The 19,230-nt window shown below is 58.2% G+C and overlaps 1 protein-coding gene across 1 annotated transcript; it reads right to left on the bottom strand.

Moving 5' to 3' along the window:
• Positions 1 to 5,470: 5,470 nt before the first annotated feature.
• Positions 5,471 to 18,098, bottom strand: HAPLN4 (hyaluronan and proteoglycan link protein 4). The gene is made up of 5 exons (XM_077842242.1): positions 17,934 to 18,098; positions 17,087 to 17,192; positions 13,472 to 13,834; positions 11,426 to 11,728; positions 5,471 to 5,817 (listed from the first exon to the last, which is right to left on the bottom strand). Exons 1-5 carry the CDS (start codon positions 18,096 to 18,098, stop codon positions 5,471 to 5,473), a joined length of 1,284 nt encoding a protein of 427 aa, XP_077698368.1.
• Between the last annotated feature and the right edge of the window lie 1,132 nt (positions 18,099 to 19,230).

Raw genomic sequence — 19,230 nt, 5'->3', positions numbered from 1 at the left:
ATGAGGCGCCTTGTTTTAGACCCCTTCGTGCGCTTGATCCATCCTGCTACAGGGCCCTGTGGCCGTCCCCTCGCTCTCGTCGGTTCACATCCCCTTTCGAACAGCGAAATCCAGACCCAGCACAGCAGAGCTCCGGTCCCCCGCCCCTTCGCCATGGCAGAGCTGCTGTGAGCAGAGCCGGGGCCAGCTTGCCAGTGCTTCAAATTCTGGCAGCTATTTATTTCCACCAGCGTTTGGAGTCAATAAACATGATGAATGAAACGTGCTCGAGCCCCCCTGGCAGGAGATAAAACGCCACCAGAATCCAGGCCTGCCTGCTTCGCCAGCCCCAACCAGAGCCGCCGGGCGCCAGCATTCAGCACCTCTTCTCGCACAGCAGCAGAGAGCTGGGGGGGAAGAAGAAAGGAAGAGCGGGGTGAGGGGCATCTCGCTCCCAAACTCCAGAGAATTAGGCCAGTTATTGAGCAACGTCACTAGGTGGAAAACAAGCGCTTTGGCCATTCTCCGTCAGAGTTAGTGCTCTGCTAAAGGGCAGCTCCGATTCCAGCTGGGAGGCTGGTTTTACCCAACAAGACGTGGCCACCTCGTCCCTGGTGGAGCAAGGGCCGGCTGGCCAGGAGGGCAGAAAGTGGGGGTTTGTGGTTAGGCCACTGGGCTGGGCCTCAGGAGAGCTGGACTCCCACCCTGTGTTTGTACAGCGCCGGCCCAACGGGGCCCTGAATGCAGCTCAAGCTTCTCGGGGCAACTGCAATAACAGGGCAAAGGCAAAAACAAGAAGCAGGACCTGACCCAGAGGGGGTGGAAAGGGCTGCGGGGCTTTTCGCCTCTCGGTGGCTGGTTCCAACCCAGCCCGGGATGGTGACCCGCCGTTGCGGCTGTCTGATGGGTCCTGGTCCCTTTCCACATGGCCAGGTGCCCCCCGCACTGAGACCCAGGCCGTCTGCAACTCACTGCCCCCCCTGCTGGGATGGGGCATGGGGAGTGGGTGGAATCTGCACTCTGGCTATCCCCATCCTGTGGCATCAGCCAGCGGGGCTGCCCATCGGGTATCTTCCACCATCTGCAAGTCATCCTGGCAGAGCAATTCCTGCGGCAGCTCTGGGGCTCGCCTGACAGCTCAGCAGGTCACACGTGCACACGCTCACAGACACTCACAATGGGAGGGACAAGAACCTTTCGCGAAGCTGCTCGACGCCCCTTCGCAGCCCTGGGTGCCCCTGTGGGGGTTAGCGCCCAGGGCTGCAGCCAGGAGCAGCATGTGGAAGCTTGATCCCTGCCCAGCCAGATCCTGACACTGCTACTGACGGCATGTACGATATCTGCTTAGCCCTGCTGCCCTTTGGCAAAGCCCTGGGAGTGTCGGGCGGGCCGGGAAGCCACTCACCGGGAGCCGTGCTCAGCACACTCAGGCAAAGTCTGAGTTTTCCAGAGGCCACCTCGCGGCTGCAAACAGGCCCTCAGAGGTGCCGGCAGGTGCTATCAGCCTGACATGCCCAGCTATCTCGGCAGCTGCCTGTTGCAGAGGGAGTGGGGAGAATCACTCCTGACAGCCAGCGCTCTATGCTCCAGAGCCCACCAGGGCCAGAGACTGGATCTGGCGCACCAGGACCAGACCAGAGGAGGGGAGCGGACCCTGCCACACTTGCTGGCAGTTGGGATCTTCTCGCTGTGGGCCTGAACCTCCCTCCTGGACTAGGCTGGGTCCAGATCAGAGCTTGGGGTTAGACCCATATCTCTATAATGCAGCAAACCAGAACCCCAATTCCCCATCCTGATTGAGGGGTCATGGTTCAGCCTCCATGGCGGGGGAGGGGAGGGCGCCTGGAGAGCCAAGGGGCTGGGGTGCGCTCACCCCCTCTCAGCCCCCTGAGCTGTCTTGGCTCAGAGGCCCCCCACCCCGTTGGTGAGCAGTGTAACTGGATCAGCCCATGTGAATTTTGCTGAGAGCAGGCACCCCCCATGCAGCCTGGCCCAGCAGTCCCGGCTTGTCATCAATGGCTCAGCTGTCAGGGCATTTCCTGCAGCATAAATTATGCAAATAAGCCACCGTGGGGGCGCCACACTCCTAGGGAGCCCCCGGAATGCTGCACTGGCTTGTGGACTCCCCAACACACCCTATGCAGTGGGAGCAAACTCGCCCAGCAACCCCCCACCAGGCCAAGTATGCAAATTATCTGCAATCATGCAAATTAGCTCCCCGCCTCGCTTGCATTTGGCGCTCTCCCGGCTGCGCTGATGACACGCGGGTTCTGCGGCAGAGGGCAGCGATGCCAGGCCCACTCCCGGCCTTCCCGGCGCTGGCGGAGCGACCCAGAGACGCGAGAGCAGAGGCAGGGCCGTGGAGAGGGAGAGGGAGCGGCGCTGGTTTGGCTGCAGGTTCCCCCAGCAGGGTGGCTGGCCCCGGGGAATCCCCGGTTGCCCGAAGTTTAAACAAAGCTGGTTGCTCACCGAATGCTGCCTGACAGGCCCCCAGGCTGCAAAGTGGGAGAGGAGCTCCCGGTCCTGCACTGAGCAGGCCCAACTGGGGGACACACCCATCCTGCCACCAGCCACCTCCGGCTGGGGCCGCGCTCAGCCAGGCGGGGGCTGGGCTGGGGGGAGAGAGCTCCAGGGTGAGTGACTGATCTGGGTTGAGCTTGCCCCCCCTCAAGTGGGCACTGACCCACATGCTTTGGGGGGCACGGTGCTGCTAATGCAGCCCCCTCTGAGAGCCCCTCCACCTTGTGTTCCCGAGCGATCCCAGAGGAGCAGGAGCGCGGGCCCCACCTCCCTCCCTCTTTCCCACCACAGCTTGAACTGGCTCTCAAGCCCCCCTCCCCCCCCGCACCATTAAACAGCGTCTGCGCTGCACCCCAGAGCCGCGGCATGTTTGTTTCTCCTGCGCATCGTGCAGCACCTTGCACATCAATGTGCCTTGTTCCTATTAGCCAGGAAGTTCGACTGGAGCCAGGCCCTGCCTGAGAGACCCAGGAGCCGGAGAGCCAGGTACAGAGACGTGAGTCCACAGTTCATTCTCACTCAACAGCCAAGCCTTTATTTCATTAGCTCCCCGACCACAACCGACCCCCCACTGGCCAGAAGGGAAGCCCCAGTGGATCTGGGGAGCCTATTTGTGACCTCTGGCTCTGAGAGCCTCCTGCAGGCCCGTCCCAGCTGCCGTCTGGCCCTAAGTCGCGGGAACGGAGACCTTGATCAGCTCTGCTGCTCAACTCAGAGCAGAGGGACCCGGAGCTCCCTCCCCTGTCGCGGGTGGTGTCCCTCGCCCAGCCAGGCATGCAGCTGAAAACCGTCTCCGAGCGACGCAGCGTTGTAGCGAGAGCGGGAGGCGGCACATGGACTGCATGCATCGGGGGCGGGGAGATAGCCCCAGCCAGCGGGACGGGCTCTGTGCCTCGAGCAGGGAAACACACTGCGAGCCACCGGGGTGACCACGGCCGACCCCCTGCACTTGCCCTGGCCTGGGAGGCAACGCGCATCCGCAGGGCAGGGGGAAGCCAAATCCCTGCCCCCTTTCCCTGGCTCCTCCCCTTTCTCCTGGCTCCTCCCCCTCACTAGATTTCTCTCCCACGCCGAGCCCATCCTGCGTGGTGCTGATTTCAGTGGCGGCTGAGGGCACTCAGCCCCTGGCAGGATCGGGCCCTATATCACGATGCTGTATTAATCCCCATCGGTCGCCCCGACTCCACAGAGTAGCTCCCCTTTCTCAGGGGACTATCACGGGGGCCCCTGGCTGGGGATCTCTTAGGACAGCACTGTGGAGATTGAAAAATCCGGTCACTTTTTTCTTTGCCCGGGAAGGGGGAAAACCCCACCTGCGCTTTGATTGTTTAAGGGACAGCAGCAAGCATCAGCCCTGGGCGAGCCCTGGACACTGCAGCTCACGGCAAAGCACCCACACACCAATTTCCTACTGCAGTGGTCAGTGCCTGTTTGAGCTTAACCACGCCCGATTTGCCAGATTCCTGCTTTCCCATAGTGCCTAGCTTCATGTGCTCAGTGGCAAGGTGATTCACCCCACCTATCGTAATGAACAGGCTGGTGTGGGTGGAGCACGACAACCGCCCACAGATGGAATCTGAGCTGTACCACTGAGTACCATATGCCCTGTACTGTATAGCACTAAGGGGATTCTCCTTCAGCTCAAAGTGTGTTTTCGAAGGGGGAGGGTCAGAGTTCTGTCCCTGTAAAGTTAGATCAGCTGCTTGACCATGGCATAGTTCCTGCATGGCTATGTTACAATGTTAAACTAAACTCCACAGATGGGATTATTCAGCCAGATGTTTTACATGTACCTCAAAGGGTTTTTGCTCTAGAAAAGCTTACGCTAGTGAGTCCAGCTCTCAACGTGCCTGCTTTCCTGTCCCTCCTGCGCTGGGTACATTCAGGGAGCATAGGCCTTTCCATGGGTGTTTCAAGGGCTTTGCATTGAACCTAGTGCTGAGTATGCGCCGTCTGGTCCCTTAGGGAGCTTTGTCAGCAGGACCCGTGACGAGCTGCGCAGATCCCGGGGAGCAAGGGGAGCAGCTGGTCTCTTCCAACACCCTCACGCTTGCTTCTCTTCGCAGCGCTGCGGGCAGGGGGAGGCTGTTGATTTTGCTCCAGTGCCGTTAGCTGAAGCACTGACAGGGAGCGCGTGGGCTGTAAACTGCACAGGGCGGTGCCATCCCACGCGGACACTTTGCACCATCCACCCGCTCCCCAACCAGGGCATTAATCTTCTGAGCATCCGCCCCCCATGCGTGGGGCGAGAGCTACACTCCCATTTACGTCCCCTCTGAGTTTCCATCCTCCACAGTCATGGGAGGAGCGGGGCCCAAGGCCTGTCCGGTTCAGCAGGACCCACCCTAGCGCTGCGGGTGTGCACCACATCTGAACAGCCCCCAGCCCCAGACAGGAGCGTGGCATTGGCCTGGGGGATCCTGGGAAAGCTGCAGGGGCGGCAGCCCGGCCCTGCCCCCTCCACAAGCAGAGAAAGGCCAAAAACTAGATTCCAAGCGGTAGCCACAGCAGCGTGAAGCCAAGAAGGAGTCCGGAGGTTGGGTTAGCTAGGGGGGCAGCAGCTGCACCAGAGCGTGGCAGGAGCGGCCCCTACGAGTGCAGGGGCTGGATGTCCGTTTGCAGGAGAAAGCAAGTGAATTGAAGCTGGCATGGTCCCCCCTCCAGCCCTCTTCCCTTCTCTACCACAGAGCCCCTCCCCAGCCTGCCATGCCGTGGGACCGTCCCCACCTGCTATGGAAAGGGATAAGGGGGCGGGGGTGTTCCCTTCTGTTTCCTGTGATGCTGTTACCAAGAAATGCCCGGTCCCTGGGGCTCGGTGGCCAGTACCACAGTCCTGGCTCACAGCCGGCTCCAGGTGAGAAGGGATGGGGGGGCGGGGGGGAATTACTATGGTAGCAGCTCTCCAGCTGCAGCGTTCGTCTGATGGTTGCAAGAGCAGTTCTGTCCCCAGCAGAGCGGCCATGGCTGCCTCTTATACCTGGAGAGGCCTCCACTTGCCCGGCTCCTCCCTGCCGTCCTTGGGGGGCCCTTCGCTGGCCTTCTTGTAGCAGTAGACTCCGAAGAGCTTGTACTTTTTGTCCGGAAAGCCCAAGTTGCGGACGCCGGGCTCCCGGCCCCCACAGCGTGCCCGGGGGTTGACGATGGGGTAGCGGATGCTGCCATCCTCCACCCAGCCCGCCTCACACTTGTCCAGCAGCTGGATCTTCCAGGCAGCATAGAGCTGGCCCACCTTGGCCACCCTGGCGCCGTTCTTCTTGCAGGCCTGGAGGGCCTCAGGGTAGCTCAGCTTGCGGTAGGTCTTCAGGAAGTAAACTTTGCCTGGAGGGGGAAGAGAAGGAGCTGGGTTAAAGGGATGGAGCTCCCTCCCGCCTCTCCCCCGCCAAGAGGTGCAGGGCACCAGGCCCAAGACTGGCCATGCCGGGCCCGGGGCATCAACCACGTACAGTGGGCAGGACTTAAGCCCATAAGGCCTGGCACCCACAGCTCCCATTGGCTTCTGGGGGAACCATGGGTGCTTGGCACCTCTGTGGATCATGCCTGTAACTGGTGGGAGGGGTCCCCGCCATGGGACCCTGTCATTGTCACCATGGCATGAAGCGTGAGCGCAGCCAGGAGGGACTAGTTACACGTCTAGCTCCAGGATCGGCCTCTCCATGACCAAAGACGCCAGGGCAGGTCTCAGACCTAGCAGGGGGACACGGCCTCTCGAGGGGCTTGAATGGCCCTGTCTAGCATCTGTTGGAAGAAAGAAAGCAAGGAACGGTGCCGTGCTGGGTCATGTCAAGGCAGTGACTAGCCCCCGTTAGCCATGGGTCTCAGAGACCGGGAGGGAGCAGGATCTGTGGCTTCGTTGCCAACATCCCCTGTGCTGGGGGCCGCGGCAGCTGAGGCCAGGACAGAGCTCCAGCCCCACTGGGATGTTGAATTAGGATCTCCCCCACGCCCCCTGGGTCCATGAGCTGTAGACACTTGGGAGAACAAGGGAGCCGAGGAGTCCGAGAGGACCCCAGGGTGGATCTGTGTCCAGCAGCCTTGAGAAAGAATCCCCTTTGCAGCCACGACACCCGAGCCTGGTCCCCTCTCTGCCCTACAGGACACTGGTGCAGCTTGGCTCCCCGCCCCGGCTTTGGGATCCAGCCATGCCACACTGCCTCTCCCGATCCCTCCGCCCACGGGCAAACTGGCAAAGGAGCCCTATCAGTCCCAGCGGGATGGGAGGGGCACACAGGCAGGGCTAGGCCTTCATCAGCCAGAGGTGGGGAGCGAACAGGGGAACGCTGAGCCAGCCTGGCTGCAGAGGAATAAAGGCAGCTCCTGGAAATTAATTCCTAGACACATCGAGATTGATGGGGGATGCAGCGCTGCGTCCGGTGATGAGTCCCTGTAGCTATTACATCCGCTATTTATCCCGCCTGCCATGATTAAATAAACATCCGCAGAGGCCCCTCTCCCGCACTCCACCTCCCTTCCCCCCCGCCCCCAGCCCTGCCAGCCAAAGAGTACTGTAATTTACGCACAGGGACAGCCCCTCTAGCTCAGATTTGTCTTGTGTAGCCCTGGCTTCATCCATCATCCGTGCCTCTCTCCGTTGTAATTACCTGCTTCTCCTTCCCCTGTTTCTGCCCCGGGGAGGCAGGAATTACAGCACAAAGGACCTTGTCCATCGCGGAAACCTCGCCTCTTTGCACTAAAGCCAGTGCTGCTGACAGCGGGAGCTAGTGTAAACGGCACCTGCATCTGTGCCACCACGGCGCCCCGAGCCGCTCTGAAGAGTCAGGCGATGGTGGACATGCTGGTGCTTCTCCCACTGTTGCCCTGGGGGAGAGGTTCCCCCCCCAAGGTGTGGGGCGGCTCTGTCTGCATTGAGTCCTTCTGGGATTTGTGAGGGCTGGGGGTGGCTTTGCAAAAGGGGGGGGCAGCCGCTCTTGTCCCTCAGTGCCTTGGAGGGGCAGGGGCCGGGGGTTCAATTCCTGACAAAGGGGGGTGGATACAGCGTGGGCTCGAGCAGGGAGGCACCCCCCACCCCGAGACCACTGGCTGTAGTGGGGTGGACTCCCCTGCATGAGGAGCTTGGCTGAGGCTCATCAAACTCACCGCACACAGGCCAGCGAAAGAGCCCCCTGGTCCCCAGCTCTGGCCCGTCAGGAAGCCCCCGATGGAGGCTGGGCTTTTCAGAGCCCGAGCGAGCACTTCACCGGGGGGTGGGGGGAGCTGCCATTGCGCCCAGCAGCCACACACCACGACGGCGAAATAAACCAGCGCTAAGGGAGGAGATTTATGTGGCAGCCGTCAAGCTGTCCTGGCAATAAAAGCCATCGTTAAAAGACACCAAGAGATGCCTCCCTCTTCGCCACTTAGCAGCACCAGAGCTGCTGGAAGCGAGAGCCCTCGGGTTCGCTCCCTCCTGCTGTTAGCCCAGCCCCAAATCCCAGCTGGGATTCCTTCCTCTGTGCGGAGAAGGGGGCCGACAGCTTAAAACCCCCATCACCTTTAACAGAGAGAGAGAGAGAAGGCCAGGGCTGGGGACGGCAGGCGGAGCGCCATGCTCCAGCTCCAGCTGTGAGATGAGTTCATAGAATCATAGAATATCAGGGTTGGAAGGGACCTCAGGAGGTCATCTAGTCCAACCCCCTGCTCAAAGCAGGACCAATCCCCAACTAAACCATCCCAGCCAGGGCTTTGTCAAGCCTGACCTTAAAAACCTCTAAGGAAGGAGATTCTACCACCTCCCTAGGTAACGCATTCCAGTGTTTCACCACCCTCCTAGTGAAAAAGTTTTTCCTAATATCCAACCTAAACCTCCTGCACTGCAACTTGAGACCATTACTCCTTGTCCTGTCATCTGCCACCACTGAGAATAGTCTAGAACCATTCTCTCTGGAACCCCCTTTCAGGTAGTTGAAAGCAGCCATCAAATCCCCCCTCATTCTTCTCTTCTGCAGACTAAACAATCCCAGTTCCCTCAGCCTCTCCTCATAAGTCATGTGTTCCAGTCCCCTAATCATTTTTGTTGCCCTTCACTGGACTCTCTCCAATTTATCCACATCCTTCTTGTAGTGTGGGGCCCAAAACTGGACACAGTACTCCAGATGAGGCCTCACCAATGTCGAATAGAGGGGAACGAGTTGGGAGGGTCTCAGCCACTTCCCGCTGGGGCTCCCCGGCAGTTGGGCCCCCTCATTGGCAAGCTGAGCGGAGAGGCCGAGGGCTGAGCAGGCCATGGGGATGGAACCCCCAAAGGCGAGACGGGGGCGTGGGGAGGGGAGAGGCTTTTGCCGCGGCATCCCGCCCTCTCGTGTGGATACAGAGAGGATTTGGGACTCGGGGCACCTCCCACCAACACCGTGTTTACATCCCCTGGTCCCACCGGAGACCCCTGGGCTTCTTCTGTCATTGCTACAGAGAGCTGGGGGGGAGGGGGGTGGTGGAAGGGTCTCTTCTCTCCAAAGCACCCTGCCCAGAGGCTGAGCACTTTGCAGTTCCCTCCTCCCTTAGGTGGCAGGGGGTGGATACAAACAATCCCTTTAGCAATAATAGCTGGTGCTTCCTGGGGCCAGGAAGCGGGGGGGCGGGGGGCTGAGACTCAAGGCTGAGGGGCAGGGGAGCCATGGGGCTGCCCGGACAGCAACCCCTCCCCTGTCCTGTCCCCCCCGCCCCAGGGAGAGCTGAGTGAACTCACTGACTTCCACAGGACGCAGCACCGAGGGCAGGCAGGGCGAGACCCCAGCAGCTGAGGGGCCCAGATCAATGGCTGGGGGGGCGGGGCGGGAAGGAGCCCTGGGAAGCCTTTGGGTGCTTAAAAGCCATCGTGTGACACTGATCCACAGCAGGGGACGGGGGTAGAGTGCAGAGGGCTGCACCATTCAGGTGATGAGCTGCCTCAGTTCTGAGCCGATCCCCACACCACTGCCCAGGGAGGCAGCGTAGTCCAGTGGGTAGGTTCAATTCTGCTTTGAGGATCTAGGCCCGATCCCACAGTCTGTGCGCCGGGACCAGGGCAGCACAGGGGCTCAGAGGCAGTGTAGGCTGACCCACGCTTGGGGGGTGCTGGCGTTCCTCCCACCCCTTCTTTTAATCCGTGCCCTCCACTTCCACCCCGCAGCAGTGGCCGTGACTATTAAAGGCATAATAGGCCCAGGAGAGCTGTAACCACCCAGTGTGCTGCTCACTCACCTGCTTTAGTGCCTAATTAACTCCCAGTAATCCCAAGGCAATGAACCAGGCATGTTCAGCAGCCAATCACCCTGGGCTAATAGGGAGGGAGGACGCCACCAGCCGCACCTGAGCTCCGGGGGCTGCAGCCAGGTACAGAGTGTTTAAATTCCCTGGGGCCTCAGACCTCCACCCCTTTCCCTAGCATTTCAGGCTGTTGGAGTCTTTGGGTGATGGGCTGGGCCACTGGCTTTCAGCCTGTGGATTGGGGGTCTTCAGACTGTGTCTGAGATTTCCAAAGGGGTCCGCACCAGCATTTGAAACGTTTTAGGGGTCTGCAAATGAAACAAGGTTGAAACCTGCTGGATTGGAGTACGGGGGAGGAGAAGAAGGAGGGGATGATGCCTAGGCTAGGAATAAATAAAATTAAAGGGCCAAAACCCACTGAGGCCAGGGCTATTGCCCAGGGTCCGGGATGGGCCGTTCTCTTCCCCATTCAGCGTCCTGTGATCTGGGAATACAGCCTGCTCCTTCAGCGCCTGGGTGGAACAGAGAACAGCCGCTGCTCTGGGGGGCTGGAATTTGGTGGGGCGGGGGGGCTGGCAGGGAGAGACGCATGGCCTAAAGGAGGATTTCTGCTGGGGGGAGGGATAGCTCAGTGGTTTGAGCATTGGCCTGCTAAACCCAGGGTTGTGAGTTCAATCCTTGAGAGGGCCATCTAGGGATCTGGGGCACAAAATTGGGGATTGGTCCTGTTTTGAGCAGGGGGTTGGACTAGATGACCTCCTGAGGTCCCTTCCAATCCTGGTATTCTATGATTCTCCCCAGAGCAGGATCAGCATGCCCGTGCTGAGGGGCAACAGCGGCCCATTGATGAGACCTCCCTGCAGCTCCACCAGCCCCGTGCCCCCAGGGGACCCATGGGGCACGCACCAGCAGGGAGGGGAGCCTCCCAATCCCAGGCAGGGAGGGGGATCCGCTTAGAAAGTAGTGCTGAGCGACCGTAGCCCACAGAGGAGTCATGTTCAAGGGCTCAGGCCTTCTCAGCAAGGGAAGAAAAGAGCCTCAAGCTCCAGGAAGGGGACAGTGGCCGGCACCTCCATTCATCAGGCCCTGTGGAACTCTCTGCCAGAAGGGTAACACTCGTCTGGGCAGGGGCCAGAACTTCCTCAGGGGCCAGTCCCAAGCAGCAGGATGAACTCCCGCAGGAACAAGGGGCCATCCCAAACCAGCCCACCACTCCAGGTGTGCTCTGCCCTGCTTTCTCCAACACAAACACAGCAGTGCAGACCTCTAGAGATCCCAAAGCCCTCCCTGGTGTGCACAATCCCCCCGTTGGGGAGGGGAGAGACACCAAATCCCATGTGACAGATGTGAGTCACACAGCTTAGTGCCCAGCTGTACGGCACTGAGACGCGGCAGGATGAGCCCCTAGTAGAATGGGGCACCTGAGTTGAAGCTGTGGGGCGGGGGGGGGGGTAAGAAAATACAGCATCAAGGAGCACGGCTTGTTAGGCAAAGCACTAGGCTGGGGAGTTGGCTCTCCCACAGCTGCCTGTGTGACCCTGTGCAGGTCACTCCCTTCCCCCCCCGCCCCACACGACGTGCCTCAGTTTCCCCCTTTGTAAAGCAAGGATAATGACCGTCACCCGCTCTGCTAAACCCAACGTGCGCTAAGTATTACGTTCTTGCTGAGCATTCAGCGTGCAGCTGCCCCGCGTCTCTCAGCACCTGCACCCTTGGCCCTGCCCCACAGAGGGAAGGGGGCTGTTACCGTTCAGGTTGGACGTGAAGCAGAAGGCGTCGTAGCGCTCGTCCTCCTTGTGCCGGTACCCATAGCTCCTGACGCCGACTGGGGTATCTTTGCGGCCGCACTCGTCTCGGGGCCTGGAGATGGGGTACTGCACGGAGCCATCCTCCAGCCAGCCGGCGTTGCACCAGTCCATGCCCTCCACCCAGGCCTTGTGCAGCTGGTCGTAGGAGGCCAGGATGCCGTCCTGGGCCAGACACGCCTCCTGGGCCTCCTGGAAGTTGAGGGTGTAGCGGCCAAGGCGCGGGTGGTACGGGAAGATCACTCCTACAGGGACACGCAAGCAGAGCAAGGCGCTGGCTGGGGGGGTCCTACAGCAATCGCCAAATGGGAGCTGCGCGGGGGGTGGGCGAAGGCCCGTTGGCTCTCAGGCTTCAGGGCCCTAGCTGTGCACTGAAGGGGTCAGGAAGGGATTTCTCCCCCCACCTCCTCAAGGACATTACTTTACAATTTCTCAAGTGTATTATGGGTCCCCCCACCCCCGAAGCATCGGTTATTGGCCGCTGCTGGAGGAGGGATACCAGGCTAGAGGGACCAATGGTCTGTTCCGGGGCTGGCAGGGGAAGCCTGGCCTCCTGCCTCCTGATCCTGTGAGCCGACCTCCAGCCCACACCTCCTTGCAGAATCAGGAAGAGAACTTAAGACTCCTTGTCCCCCCGCCCCTCTCCTCTCACCACTAGCCCCCACTCCCCTCCCAGAGCTGGATCTAGGACCCAGGCGGCCTGGCTCCCTGTCCTCTGCTCTAGTCACATGACCACGTTCTCCTCCCAGTGCCCATCTGTCCCCGCACCCTGCTCTAACCCCCGGGGAGACCTGCCCCCCTGTGTAAAATAGGAACCGCCTGAACTTTCACCCAAAGCTTGAGCCTAATACCAGCCGACGCCAGCCGTGGGGCTGCTGTCCGCGTGGCAGGCACGGCGTGGGTGATGGGACTTATCTGCCCTGGCAGCTGCTGGGTTTTTCTCTGGCACGAGCACGTAATGCTTGCTTTTGAAAAGAAAGTAGGACAAGGTGAGCGGTGCCGCAGCTCGGAGTGACGGATGCATCTCTCAGCCCTGCCACCCCAGGCATCGGCTCCTCCGCCACCTTGCCCGGAGCCGGGGCCCGGGTTCTGCCAGGCTGCAGAGCAAGGTGATAGAGAGGCATGCTCCAGGTCGTGCTGTCCTCCCACGCTCATTCACATCACCCTCCCGCCGATCCAGCATTAGCCAGCCTGAAGCGAGGTGGATGAGCTCTGAGGAAAGCAAACCAAGTGTGGCAGTGATTACAGCAGGGCAGAAGGGAGTCTGGCCGCCTGGGGGCAGTGAAATCTAGTGGTTAGAGCACAGGACGGGGCAGTCAGGACTCCTGGGTTCTATTCCTGGCTGTGTCATTCTCTCTGACCTTGGCCAAGTCACGTATCTCTCCGGCTGGCTGGCTGCAAAGAGAGGGTGACTCCTCCCTCCCCAGGCTAAGCGATTGTTTGCAACAATGCTTTGAGAACCTCAGACACAAGGTGTATGCTAATGACCTCGCCTGGACATGTGCCGCCACTCAGGGTTCTGATTGCATGGACGCCACACCGGGACCTTGTCGACACTCCAGGTTACTCCAGTATAATTTACCTCATTCGGGAGTGTGCATAATCCACACCCCTGAGCGACCTAAATTACACCCACCTTAGCGCCGGTGTAGACGGCGCTATGTCAGCGGGAGTAAAATTTGCAAAACCAGACTCTCAGGCCATGCCTACGCTAGCAAGCCCACAGCTGCACTGCTACATACGTTTCGCCAGCGTGAGTGGTAGTGTAGACGTGGCCTAAGTGGGTGAGCACGGTCGTTTTGTCTCCATACGGTAGCCGGGCGCGGCAGTTCAGAGCTTTGGCGAACAGGATTTATGAGCACACGCTGGGTGGTCAGGCCATGTGTGCGTGCAAAACGGCGCACACAAAACTGGGTGTGCAATGCAGCCTGGGGCTCGCAGGCCCCCGGAGAATGCGGCCCTGCTAGTGTCTCCGGGATTCCCTTTACCTTCCAGATCCAGCTTCACCATGCCCGTGTCGTCCTCCAGCTCATTGGTGACCTCGCACTCATACTGCCCGTAATCCTGCAGGGTGACATTGCGGATGATGAGGGAGGCGTCCCCTGTCCCATCCTCCTGCAGGGCCGTGCGCCCCCGGTAGCTCCCAAAAGCCCTGCGCTCCTTCCCCATGGCCACGAAGACGTCCACAAAAGACATCGGGTCCATCACTTTGGTCCACTTGAGGCGGATCTCGGCTGGGTCGTGGGCTGACATGTCATAGTGGTACCGGCAGGGAAGGATGATGGTCCCGCCCCGGTGGGTGACCACCTTCCCAGGCGCCGTCTGGACGACCACGGCCCCGCTCTCATCCTCTGCACACAGACACAAAGGCTAGTGGTGGCTTTGGAGGACACACACCCTTCCTCCAGCCAGCACACCACCCTCTGCCCTGACCCGCTGCACCAAACCGCAAACCAACCAGGGAACCAAAAATACAAAACTCTTCTGCTAACGTTCCAGGGTGTGAGTTTCACACACTGGCTGGGAGAAGGGCTGGATGGTCCAACTGGGCTTTTTCATCTCGACCTCCCGGGTTGCTTGGAAATGAGAAAGCTGCCGCTTCTCCATGTCACATGAGGACACGAACACGCGTGTTGGGAGCTGTCTGCCCTAGGATGGCCTGCAGCACTGGAGGAAGGTGACGGCTAAATGTTCATGGAGAGTGTCCATCTGTCACACGGCCAGACAGCCCTTAGAGAGATGGCCGGAGACAAACGGACCCAACCTTAGGAAAAGCTTGTGTCCATTGTCAGCGATTCAGCTCCTTAATGGATGCTGGGGGGTGGGGGTGGGGAGGTTTGGAAGAACGAATCCACCCCTGCAAATGCACCTCAAATTTCCAGAGAGAGGAAATAAAGCTTCCTTGTTATTGGGGAAGAAAACAAGGTGATTCATGCTCCCTCCACCGCTCGTCTGGGACTCTCTGACTCCACGTCTCTCTGCATCACGCTCCCTTGCTCTCCGGCTGGCCTTGGCTATCCTAAGAAATTGCACCCGTTTAACTAAATCGATATTAAATGTCACTGAATGGCGCTAAAGGGATATGAACCAGATTTAAAGTGATTGGAGTGCATCTGCATTAGGGGCGTGAAGAAGGTGGCTGGGCTTGCGCTGCAGGCAGCAGGCTGCGATTACAGAAGTCTGGGTCCATTTCCCAGCTATGCCACAGACTCCCTGTGTGACCTTGGCCACGGTCCTTAATGTCCTTGTGCCTCAGACCTCACACCCTTTGTCTGTTTAGACTGTCAGCAGTTTGGGGCAGGGCCTGTCTCTCACTGTGTCTGTGTAGCATCAGCACGAGGGTTGCCCAGTCTTGGCTGAGGCCTTTTGCAGCTCATCCATTGTAGTATAACAGCCTACTACTCCTAGTTGCTGATGGAGTTACTCCTTTAGCTCAGAAGACAGAGGCATGTGCTGAAGTCCTGGGTCCAAACCTTGCTGATGCCCTATGGTGGTGACAGGGAGTTTATTAACCCTTCTGGACCTGGTACAATCCTGGTAGCACAAAGGAGATGGCCCAGTTGAGAATGAGATTGATCTCTAATGAGATGTGATACAATGGAGAAATCGGGGTGAGGGGGAGCAAGAGGGGACCCATCCGACAGGCTGAACAAAGACACTGCTTGCTGGAGGCCTCAATCCCATGGGCAAAGCAGCATCCCCAGAATAAGGCGGAGGGAAGGTGCTCGCTCCCAGCGGTGGAGCCTGTCACACAGCAGAGCCAGGGTGGCTGGGTGCGTTAACGGCCACCTCCCTCCCAGGAGTCATTCCTGCAGGCAGGTCATTCCCAAGCAGGGTCCCAGGGGCTGGGGTTCCGCCAGGGGACTTGCACTGCAGATTCAGTGCCTGGCTGATGCAGTCCCAAGCACCGTTCCCTCTAAGCCACGCACGGGTGCGCTCACACACAGATCCTAAACCCTGCGCACACGGCGAAACACCGCACGCACAGACATTTGCACAGAAGCACAAACATTTGCACAGAAGAAATTTTTTGTGCACACGGCCTGTCAAAAATTAGAGGGAACATCGGTCCCAAGCTGCGTGGCAGCAGTGCCAACAGAATGGTAGTGGGGCAAAAACCTGCCCAAGAGCCATTATTGCCTGGGTGACACTGTATAGGAAGGTTCCATTTATAAATAGTTTATCAAGGGTTAATAACTGAGGATTAGATGCTTTAATTGTGGTTACGTGATTGTCAGAGTCCAACAGATCAATGGTATGTGGCACCGTAGTTTATAACCGTCTCTAACACTGCGAAGGACGTGCTCACAACCAGAGAGGGCACCTCATGACAAATGTTGAGATTTAAAAAATAAAAAATTCAGCTCAAATTGGGACCAAAAGCCAAAATTTTGAATTTTTGCACTAAATGGACATTTTTAAAAAATTCATGTTTGATCAGTTGAAACATTTCATTTTGATTTTCACCCTTTTTAAAATGATGACTTTTAATTTGTGCTTGTTGTTTAACTTATGTTTTTTATTGTTGTTGTTTTGTTGGTTGATGTAGAAAATAAAGTCAATGTCTGCACACAAAGTCACTTTGAAATGACAAATCAAAATTTCCCCTTTTGAAAATATCGATAGTTTGAAAGCAGGTTTAAAACAAACAAACATTCAAAAGGAAATTTTGTCAGAACTATACAATTTCATGGGAAAATCTGGTTTCATTAAAATTTGACCAGTTCTTAGAACCACCTGTACCAGCCAACTGCTCCTATCACCATCCCACAAAGTACTCGCTGAGTCAGTAATATTCTTATAATATCTCATGTTCATGTATGCACCCTTTAGAAACACTGCCTTCCTATAAAGTGAGACCAGTACCTGTAGCCAAGCAGCCCCTGGAGACCTCAGCTGGCCTGTTGTGTAGGAGACAAAGGCTGCACAGACACAGAGTGAGAGACACTCCCTGCCCCCAAACATGTTACAGACTAAATACATAAAGGGTGGGAGGGGAAACTGAGGCACCAAGCAAGGCAGTGACTTGCCAAGGTCTCGCAGTAGGTCAGGAATAGAAACTGGGTCTCCCACATCCCAGCCTAAAAGGCACTAGACAATTGCCCTGTCCATTTAAGGGGAAAGAGGGTCTTATACACTTTTGCAGGTGGAAATCAAATCTACCTGAGAGGTGCTGGGTGCAGAGCCCCCCACTCCCCTCCCCAGCCTCCTGTCTTATCCTGAGGGGGGAGAGTGAGTGAGGCCCTTAGAATTAAAGGTGCAGTTGTGAGAGATGGGCTGGAGCAGGGGGCCAGTGCTGGGTACTGGCACTCTAGGGTTGTGTTCCCAGCTCTGCCGCTGACTGGCCATGTGACTCTGCTCGGTGCCTCAGTTTCCCCATTTGGTGCCTCAGGGAAAACGTTTGGGTGATATTTCTATGGCAACAGTTCCCCAGGTCTCTGGGCTGGAACCATCCCTTCCCAGCCCTGTGTGGATCGGTTTTTGTTCCCTTCCCCCTGAGGTGACCATTCCCTTGGGGTGGGCGCGCTTGAGACCTCCTTAGCGAGCAAAGTGGGGGGGAGACCCCATCTTGGGGGAGCTGGCTGAGCCAGCCCCTCACTCACCTGACACGTGGATGACCTTCTTGCGCCCCCTCTCGCTGAGCGCTGGCGGGGAGGAGAGGACGGCGATGAGAAGCAGCAGGGTGGCTGCCCGGCACACAGGCTGCATCTAGCAGAGAGAAGAGGAAACCCCCATTCACCCCTGGCTGGCAGGCCTGGCTCAGAGCTCTAATGCCCTAGAGAGACCGGCGCCCCCTACAGGCCTGCCCCAGAGCCCCCGGAGCCTACGCAGGGTTGAAGAGCAAAGGGGGCGTGGAAGTTCCATTGGCTGACCCTTATGCAAAGGGATGTTGGACAGTGACACAACCTGCGGGGACTCCTTCGAGGCTAGGGCAGAACCAGGCCCAGGCCAAAGCGCCCAGGACAGTGGCTTTCCTGGCATCAAGCGTGAGTGACCCAGTACGCAAAGGGGACGGGGGCAGATACTGGGGGTGAGTGCAAGAGAGAGAGGGAGGGTGGAGTTTCGGATAGACGGATTGAGAGTATGAGAGACAGACAGCAGAGAGGTACAGATGACAAGGTATTGACAGATGCAGAAACAGAAGGGTGGATGGATAGATAGCTAGATATGGCCAGGGATGGATGGAGAGAGAGAGATGGATGTTTCTAAAGTGCCTTAAGACCGGGAGCTGGGCAGTGCGGGTGGGCACCACTCCCCCTCTGACTCAGTTTAAGTGTCACCAGACAGTGCCCCATGGCATCAATGTGAGTTACACATACTCAGCCGCTCCCATCAGCAGCTGGGTACCGTTATGAGGCGGGCTGCACCCAGCTGGACACGTGGCTCCCAGCCCAGCCTGCAGCGGGTCCCAGCGTCCCAAGTTACTCTGTAGATTTTGGTTGTGCTCGCAGGGTGCTGGGCGGTCCCCAAGCGCACGATATCACAGCTAGCTCCCAGCCAGTGCCGCCTGAATCTCACTGCCGCGCAGGCCCGTGCCATCCTTGCTTGGCAGGGGATGCCCACACGAGGGAAAGGAGGTATTGTCCCCTCGCTGTCTCCAGCTCGGAGCGCCATACACCATTACGCCGGCTGATTAAAGCAAATTGAATCAAGAGCAGGTGATGAAATTGGCTCTAATGCACCTATTACCTGCCCTGCTGAGCAGGGGCGCTCAGCTTTTGCTCGAAACTGTTATTTCTGAAGCCGGTTAATTGCACTGCGTGAGGGAATGGTGCCCAGCTGGCTCCTCCACAGAACTGGGCTGCCCGCTCCACCCCAGGGAGGCTGCACCATGGGGCTCTCTGAGCCCCCAACTGCTCCCCTTTGCTCTGAGCATCTACGTGGGCCACTCCTCGGAATGAGGATGTAGTTGGTGGGATGGAAGCTGGAGTCTGTGTATGAGAGGGGGCCGATCAGCTGCTCCCAAATTTAGATGTTCGTGTTCCGTCTCCCGGCCAGCGTGGGCTGTGACCGCACCCTGGCTACACAGAGATTCATCAGTTCCTAGATCCCAAGGCCAAAAGGGATCATTGTGATCCTGTCATCTGATCCCCTGTATAACACAAGCCAGAGACCTGCCACGAAGTAATTCCTAGATCAGATCTGTTAGAAAAACATCCCATCTTGACGTAAAAATTGTCAGTGATGGAGAATCCACCACAACCCCTGCTAAACTGTCCCGATGCAGCAATTCTCAGATTCCTGTGTCCCATTCAGATGGGAAATGTTTAAGTGAGGGTGATGATTAACCACTGGATCCACCATGGGGTCCATCCAGGCCAGTGTCCTGTCACCAGCAGCTCCAGTAAAAGCCCTACGGTGACGGGACAACCTGCTCCCAGGGAAAGTCCTCTCCTGACCCCCGTTAGCTAGAGGGCAGCGCATGTCCTGAAACAGGAGGGTTTCGAGCCAGTCCCAAACTCTTTTCAGAGTAACAGCCGCGTTAGTCAAATAAATTGGTTAGTCTCTAAGGTGCCACAAGTACTCCTTTTCTTTTCCCAAACTCTGTTATTTTTTAATTCTTGCTATTATAACTCAGCTGATGCTCTTCAGTCCTCACCCCCAGCCCCAGTGCTATCCTAGCCCTGGGCTCCCCTCTCCCCCCGCCCACACTCTTCCAGTGCCCCTCAATCCTGACCTGCAGCCCCCTGCTATCCCAGCTGTGGGCTCCCCTGCACACCCCGCTTTGCTGGTACCCTCAGTCCTA

This window comes from Eretmochelys imbricata, chromosome 25 (genome assembly GCF_965152235.1).
Source record: "Eretmochelys imbricata isolate rEreImb1 chromosome 25, rEreImb1.hap1, whole genome shotgun sequence".
Lineage (NCBI taxonomy): Eukaryota > Metazoa > Chordata > Testudines > Cheloniidae > Eretmochelys > Eretmochelys imbricata.
Note: the sequence above shows the minus strand (reverse complement) of the source record. Positions and strands in the feature narration are given on the sequence as shown.

Coding starts and splice junctions, on each gene's coding strand:
- HAPLN4 (XM_077842242.1), bottom strand. CDS start 18,098: ATGGCGCTCCGAGCTGGAGACAGCGAGGGGACAATACCTCCTTTCCCT. Junction 13,835..17,086: donor GAAGGTCATCCACGTGTCAG/GTGAGTGAGGGG, acceptor GTCTGTGTGCAG/AGGATGAGAGCGGGGCCGTG. Junction 11,729..13,471: donor GGTGAAGCTGGATCTGGAAG/GTAAAGGGAATC, acceptor GTGTCCCTGTAG/GAGTGATCTTCCCGTACCAC.